The following is a 7,614-nucleotide window of genomic DNA, read 5'->3' as shown; positions in this document are numbered from 1 at the left end:
CCTGTGGCTACACGGTTGTCTAGGTCTTAGTGGCTGGAGGACTCCTGAAGGCCTCAGGTGTAGTCGGGTTCCAGTCTAGTACCCCAGGTCGCTGGGCCGGCCTTTTCCTGCCTGCGCAGCTGCCCTGTGACCTCAGGGCCGGATTCTTTCTACCGGACTGGGGAACAGGGCTCGCCTTTGCAAAGGTAGCCTCTTGATGTGTTTGTTGAGGGAAGCCTGAAAGATGGAAAGATTTAGTGTTAGGGCAAGTTGAGTGGGAGTGTGTGTGTGTGTGTACAGATTTAAGGTTTGATTTCGAAAGAGATCAGTTAATTCTATCCTCACCGGTCTTGGTTAAAAAGATGGTGTGGCTCACCAAGGAGAGATCCTTCTGCATTTTTTGAGACAGTCTCACTGTGTAGTCCAGGCTGGCTTTGAACTCGCCGCAATCCTCCTGCCTCAGCTTCCTGAGTGCTGCTGGTATCAGAGGCATGCACCACCAGGCCCGGCTATAGTGAATCAGTTTTGTTTGTTTTGAGAATAGGGTTCTGCTATGCAGTTCAGGCTGGCCTTGAACTTGGCCGAGATCCTCCTGCCTTAGCCTCCTGGGTGTTGGGATTACTGGTGTGCAGCACCACACCTGACTCCTGGTAGATCTTTTATTCTTTTTCCCTCCTGGCCTTGAGGGTAGCAGCTGACTTAATGTATCTGAATTCTTGGGGAAGTAGGCTTTGGCCTGCTTGCTTGTTCAGCTCCCAGGAGGTTTGGCCTGTGCTCTGGAGTTTTCCAAAACACTTCTGTAGGAATGTGACTTTGGCTCTGCCAGTCCAGCTGTCATCAGAGGGTGTCCCCAGCGGCAGACAGTTTAGTTCCCTTGTGTGCTCCTCCGTCCACCCTGTGACATCAGCCCACCGGCCCTGGGCTTTATCTGGAGTCATCAGGGCAGGGCGTTCATCAGAAAGTGCTTGCTGGCTGAGTGTGGTCTGAAAGCAGAGTTGTCGTGAGTGTTCCCGTTCCATTCCCTCGAAGTCCTGTCCTAACAGCCTGGGTGCTCTGGGATGCAGGCCTTGCCTTCCTGTTTCCCTGCACTGAGAAGCCACTGTGGCTGTCGCCTTCAGGTGGACATTATGGACATCTGTGAGTCCATCCTGGAGAGGAAGCGGCACGACAGCGAGAGGTCTGCATGTAGCATCTTGGAGCAGATGGACATTGAAGCTGTCGAGGCTCTTGTGTGCATGAGCTCCTGGGGTCAGAGAGCACAGAAAGGTGACCGGTTGAAGATAAGACCCCTCACGCCCGTCTCTGACTCTGGGGATGTGCCCGCCCCTGTGCTTGTGGACGCCGCGCCCGAGCTACCAAAGGACTTGCATTCTTTCTCAACCCTGGTAAGGAGCAGAGGGGAGTGTTTCTGCGAGTGGCTGAGGAAACATAGAAATGCTCTGAAGGCCGCGTGCGTTAGGTTCACAGGACTCTTCCTTGTGGGTCCCAGCAGTTGAAAACTCTTCCTTCCTCTCTGGAAAACGTGGTCCTGCTGTAGGCGGGGCTTCGCTTGCTAAGGCGAAGTTAGCAGCAGCGGGGTGGACGTACAGACAGACACCAGGAAGTGAAAGTTACTTCTTCCCGGGGAGTCTTGGGTGGGCCACCGAGCAGGGCCCGGCTCGGGACAAGGGGGGACTTTGCTGTGTCATGATGCTGGCACCTCTGCCTTTCCGTGGAAGCTGGTAGCAGGCAGTAAATCCCTTGTTTAACTTGCTACAGCTGTGAAGTTGCCGCTCATGCTGGAGAAGCTGCCCACGAGTGACAGTTGGGGTGTGACTGACCTGGGCTGGGGACGTACCTGGTAGAAATATGTGGTGTCTTGGCCTCCCTTCTTCCCCAGGGGACCATTGGAGACAGGGTGGAGGGGCGTGGAGCAGGCAGAGCCACTGATTCAAGTCTGCTAGAAGTGGGCGGCAGGTGCTGGAGAGCAGTCTTAGGAGCTGCTGGCAGGTGGGGCTGGCTCGGACCGGTCTCTTCTAGTTGTGTCTCTAGAGGCATCAGAGGCAAGGCGATCAAATAAATGCCTTTAAAGTTTAACCCAAATGGCCTACCGCTTGGCTTATCTCACGGTGCCTTGTTTTTCCAGTGCATAACCCCTCCTCAGAGCCCGGATCTCCTGGAGCCACCACCAGGGGCACCGGTTCCTCTCCGGGGGACCCATTCCAAAGCATGCTTGTACGTGGCCCCCGTCCTGGCAGCCAGAGTGCCGGGTAGGAGGGCAGAGCGAGGCCCGCCAGGACTGAAGCCCGAGGTGCTGGAGCCGGCTCCCGGCCACTCCTGCAGGGCCGTGGTGACAAGTGTGATCCGCCACACTGGGGAGAGTCCTCCTGCTGGCTCCCCAGCCTTGCAGGCCCAGGAAGGATGGCCAGCCAAGATCAGAGGGGGAGAGGCACGGTTTCCGGGCCTGTTGGATGCCCCGCAGGATGTGCGCCTCCAGGACAGTTTCCTCCTCGCCGGCTCGGCTTCCTGCCAGCCTCGCTCACACGAGTCCGGTGGCCCTCTCGCCATGGACAAAGGCCAGCAGCCAGGGTGGCCTGCTGCCCTGCAGGCCTGCTCACCAAAGAGTCCAGATAGTGACCTGCCGAGGAAGAGCAGTTCCCGGCCTGCCCCTCTGATCTCCGTCCCTGTCTCCAGTCCCCCTGTCCTCTGCCAAATGATCCCCGTGCCTGGGCAGGGCGGAGTGTTGCCAGCTTTTCTGAAGACCCCTCAGCTGCTGTCTTCTGGGCCTGGGAAGCCCATCCTGTCCCAGGCCGTGCCTTCGCCTCAGCCTGTGTTTGTGGGCCCACCCATGCCCGTGCCTCAGGGAGCTGTGATGCTTGTTCTGCCGCAGGCCCCCCTTCCCCCGCCTGCCAGCTGCCCTCCTGGTGTCGTGGCTGTGGGCAGCACCAAGCTGCTGCCCCTCGCCCCTGCGCCCGTGTTCATTGCCTCCAGCCAAAGCTGCGCCCCTCAGGTTGACTTCTCCCGGAGGAGGAACTACATGTGTGACTTCCCGGGCTGCCGGAAAACCTACTTCAAGAGCTCCCACCTCAAGGCTCACCTGCGCACTCACACAGGTAGGTGTGGTGAGGTCCTGTGCCATGGCCCCGCTGCAGTGCCCAGGGTGTGGTGGCGCTGGGGCTAGGCCCCAGGCATCTGGCGGGTGACAGCGTCCATATGTCCTCACTCTGCCGAGGTGTTGGCGTTGCATTTTAAAATTGTGTGTTCACGGTCAGTAAAGGCATCAGTGTGGCTCCAGGGCAAGTTTTCCAAACGAGGAAGACTATGATTCCAGGGTGTGGAGAGGACGAGTGGGGCCTTTGTTCACAAACTTCTTTCCACAATTCTGGTTGCAAACCAAGTTGGACGAGAACCGAATCAAATTCAGTGCTTAGATTCATTGTTGACTTTATGGGGAAATTTGGTTGGGTTCTCATCCAGTTTGGTTTGTGACCAGAATGGTAGACAGAACTGAGTGTGTGAATCCTGGGTATCACTGTAGTTTTTCTGTTTGTTTTTTTGTCGGTGGTGGTGGGTTTTTTTGACAATATAGAATCCTGAATTTGGACAGGGTCACACAGGAAGCTGTGAGGACCTAGCAGTCTCCTCATCCTCTACCGTGGAGATTGCCTGTGTCCATTATTATTACTTCTTTTTTTTTTTTTGGCACGGGGATCGAACTCAGGTCCTTGCACTTGAAAGGCAGGCGGCGGAACCACCGAGTTATTGTGAGGGAGGTGCCCTGTCCTTGGGACAGAGTTGATGGGTGAGGGACGGAATTGCGAGTTTGTGGTAGTGGAGCTTACCTCCAGACAGCTGGTGGATGGGTTTTCTAGTGGGGTCGGGCAGGTCTGGGCTGCCTGTCTTGGGTGTTCCGGGTGGGTCTCAGCGCAGGAGCAGGTGCCTAGGTCTGGGTCCACACAGACACTTGGCCATAGAGCGCTGTGGCAGGGCATGCACTGTGCTGGGCTGTGTGGGGAGTGGCTGTGGGCCCGGGCCTGTGAAGTGCTTGCTCCATCCGGGCGCACACCTCCTTGCGCTCTGTCCGGCTCTGAGTTTCTGCCCACAACCCCATACTCACCTTGGTTCACAAACTGTCTGTCCATACGCAGCACCCCGTTGGCTTCCCCAGATCACCTCCCAGCTATTCCGGGCCTTCCTTCTCTGACACTGGGGCTTATTGTGTGTCTCCCCACCACCACTCTTTGTTTCTTAATTACTTTTTTTTGTACTGGGGATTGAACTCAGGACCTTGCACTTGCCAGGCAGTCACAGCACCACTGAGCTACATCCCCAGCTCTTGTTTCTTTTTTTTGTTGTTGTTGTGTTTTTTTTTGAGGCAGGGTCTCACTATGTAGTTGAGACTGACCTGGAACTCACTATGTAGCCCAGGCCGGTCTCGATCTCACAGCGATCCTCCTGCCTCAGCCTCCCAAGTGCTGGAATTACAGGCGTGCGCCACCACACCCTGCTTCTTGTTTCTTCATTACTATTATTTTTGGGTTTTTGTTTCTTTAGAGTAGGAAAATTTGAGAGAAAAATAGCTTCTGTCTAAGAGAGACAGAAGGGGGACTGGAAAGTGATTGTTCCGGGTGGGTCTCAGCGCAGGAGCAGGTGCCTAGGTCTGGGTCCACACAGACACTTGGCCGTAGAGCGCTGTGGCAGGGCGTGCACTGTGCTGGGCTGTGTGGGGAGTGGCTGTGGGCCCGGGCCTGTGAAGTGCTTGCTCCATCCGGGCGCACACCTCCTTGCGCTCTGTCCGGCTCTGAGTTTCTGCCCACAACCCCATACTCACCTTGGTTCACAAACTGTCTGTCCATACGCAGCACCCCGTTGGCTTCCCCAGATCACCTCCCAGCTATTCCGGGCCTTCCTTCTCTGACACTGGGGCTTATTGTGTGTCTCCCCACCACCACTCTTTGTTTCTTAATTACTTTTTTTTGTACTGGGGATTGAACTCAGGACCTTGCACTTGCCAGGCAGTCACAGCACCACTGAGCTACATCCCCAGCTCTTGTTTCTTTTTTTTGTTGTTGTTGTGTTTTTTTTTGAGGCAGGGTCTCACTATGTAGTTGAGACTGACCTGGAACTCACTATGTAGCCCAGGCCGGTCTCGATCTCACAGCGATCCTCCTGCCTCAGCCTCCCAAGTGCTGGAATTACAGGCGTGCGCCACCACACCCTGCTTCTTGTTTCTTCATTACTATTATTTTTGGGTTTTTGTTTCTTTAGAGTAGGAAAATTTGAGAGAAAAATAGCTTCTGTCTAAGAGAGACAGAAGGGGGACTGGAAAGTGAGTTGCCTGCCCACCCCACTTTTCAAAGATGTTTTATACAGCAAAGCCATGTGGTGAGGTGGGTACAAAGTGGGACAAAACTATAAGACCCAGTGGAAGACTACAAGGTGGGCATGATGTGGGGCATGTTTTCAGGGTTTTTTTTTTGGTACCACGGATCAGACTCAGGACCCTGTGCTTTTGGGGCAGGTGGTAGAACCACTGAGCTAAATCCCTGGCCCAGTGTTTTCAGGTTTTTTGAGGTAGCTAGCCTTTGTGAGAGCTAGCCTTGAACTAAGCAGTATTTCTGCCTCAGCCTCCCAAGTACCTGGATCACAGGCATGCAGCACTGTGCCTGCTCTTGGTTACTTTTGTGCCAGGCTGTCTCACTGGGTGTGAGTTCTCGGTGTTTGGCATCAGCTGACCCAGTCGGTGATGGGTGGCCCTTTAGTAAGGTGGTACAGGTGCCATGGTGAAGGTGTTGCAGAGGAATGCGCCGGTCTTGGCCTGGGTGCGTGGGGCGTCTGCCAGGTGGATTGCACACGTGGCGGTGATGGTGCCCGCTCCCTGTCCCTCCCCCACTGCCCTTGGTGGGGAAGCTACCGGCGGGGTGGGCATCAGCAGGTTCCAGGCTTGCTTCCCAAAGCCCTTCAGTGTCTGAGGAGGCCCCATGTCAGGCCCTTTGTTGCCCTTTACTGGCATTGCCATGCACATCGAAACTCAGTGTGAGGCTGTGTGGATGAGATCACTTGTGATGGTTTCTGCCAACCCAAGAAGCCCTGAAATTGACGGAGGGTGGAGCAGAGGCGCTGCACTGCAGCGGGGCCTGTCGGGCTCCAGCCTGCTGCCTACAGTGCAAGGCGGTAGGTTGTGTGGAAACAGGCGAAGGTGCCGGAGGGCAGCGCTCGCCTTCCTCACAGCGCTCCTGCTGTCGCCTGGCCCCACAATGGGCTGTCCATGCGGCCGCGTGGAGCCCGCCCTCTGCACTGGGTCCCGCCTCAGGCCCAGCTCAGATCCTGCTCGTTTCCAACACGTGGGGTCTGGGACAGACACGTCCAGCCAGAGTGGCAACGTTGTGCTGCCCACAGCGGGGTCTCGGAGACCCAGGGAGCCTGCAGCCCTGCTGCAGCCCAGCGGCCTGTTGTTACTCAGCTGGAACCTGGCAGAGCTGGAGTCTGGAGCACTCAGCACTGCACGGCCTCCTGCTCTGCAGGAAGCGCTGCACAGAGATGGATGCACAGGGAGTCAGGGCCCAGAGCAGTGCGTGGCCCCAGGGCTTCAGGGTGCAGGGAGCAGTGGCTCCTGTGGCTGCCGCTGGAAAGGCCCTGGAGGGTCCCGGAGGCGCCTGGTAGGTGCTGGGTAATTTGAAGCTCCCAGCAGTAAGACATCTGTTAGGATTCTGAGCTGTTTGTGGGTGTAAGAAGAAAGAAGGCTGAGAAGCCTGAAGGGTCCTGATGTGCAGGTGCCTTCTGAGCGGGAAGGAATTACTCCTTTTTAAGATTCTTCCCCCTAGACAGGCGTGATGCATCCCTATAATCGCAGCACTCAGGAGGCTGAGGCAGGAGGATGGGTGTGAGTTTGACGCTAGCCTGGGCAACATAGTTCAAGTCCAGCCTGAATTGCACAGTAAAATCCTATCTCAGACCAAGTGTTTAAAAATTATTTCTCCCATTCCAAACTATAACTGTATTTTTACTTTTAAAAACTATGCGTGTGCAAAACTGGGAATCAAAGAGAGGGTCTTTGCAGTGAATGACATCTCCAAACCTTTCCTGAAATTATTTTTTTTTTTTGAGACAAGTCTTGTAAATTACACAGTCTCAGATTCGAGTTGTGATCTTCCTGCCTCAGCCTCCCAGAATGCTGGTATTACAGATATGAGCCATTGTACCTGGTCTAAAAGTTCTTTTTTGTTTGTTTTGTTTTGTTTTGTTTCATTTTTTGAGACAGGGTCTTGGTTATGTAGCTCAGGCTGGCCTCGAACCTGCAGCAATCCTTCTGCCTCAGTCTCCTGAATGCTGGAATCCCAGGTGTGCACCACCTAAAGATTAGGTTAGTTTGATTTAGATCCCTGGCATATTATATTGTAGGTGTGGTAAGAAGAAATGCATGTTGCATGATTTCTTGACTTCAGAATCACCCAGTAGCAGAATAGGATATTACTTCCTTCCTTTGGGGTTTTGGTGAAACAGTTTTTAAACGACTTGAACTCAGCCCCTCGGCGCCGAGCTGAGCATGCTTCCTTACTGTGCCGCTTTCTCGCCCCCTAGGGGAGAAGCCTTTCAACTGCAGCTGGGACGGCTGCGAGAAGAAGTTCGCCCGCTCCGACGAACTGTCGCGTCACC

At 54.9% G+C, this 7,614-nt stretch overlaps 1 protein-coding gene across 1 annotated transcript in view; it reads left to right on the top strand.

The window, feature by feature from the left end:
• The first annotated feature begins 1,097 nt into the window (after positions 1-1,097).
• Positions 1,098-7,614, top strand: part of Klf11 (Kruppel like factor 11) — a 10,573-nt gene continuing 4,056 nt past the window's right edge. The window contains exons 1-3 of the mRNA XM_010629130.1: positions 1,098-1,364; positions 2,105-3,071; positions 7,540-7,608. Coding sequence (XP_010627432.1) covers positions 1,107-1,364; positions 2,105-3,071; positions 7,540-7,608 — 1,294 coding nt within the window. The 5' untranslated portion in view covers positions 1,098-1,106. The remainder of the gene's footprint in view (positions 1,365-2,104; positions 3,072-7,539; positions 7,609-7,614) is intronic.

This window comes from Fukomys damarensis, unplaced genomic scaffold, assembly GCF_012274545.1.
Source record: "Fukomys damarensis isolate Sample0158 unplaced genomic scaffold, DMR_v1.0_HiC HiC_scaffold_25, whole genome shotgun sequence".
In the NCBI taxonomy this organism is placed as follows: Eukaryota; Metazoa; Chordata; class Mammalia; order Rodentia; family Bathyergidae; genus Fukomys; species Fukomys damarensis.
The sequence above is the reverse complement of the archived record's forward strand: the minus strand, read 5'-3'. Positions and strand labels throughout refer to the sequence as shown.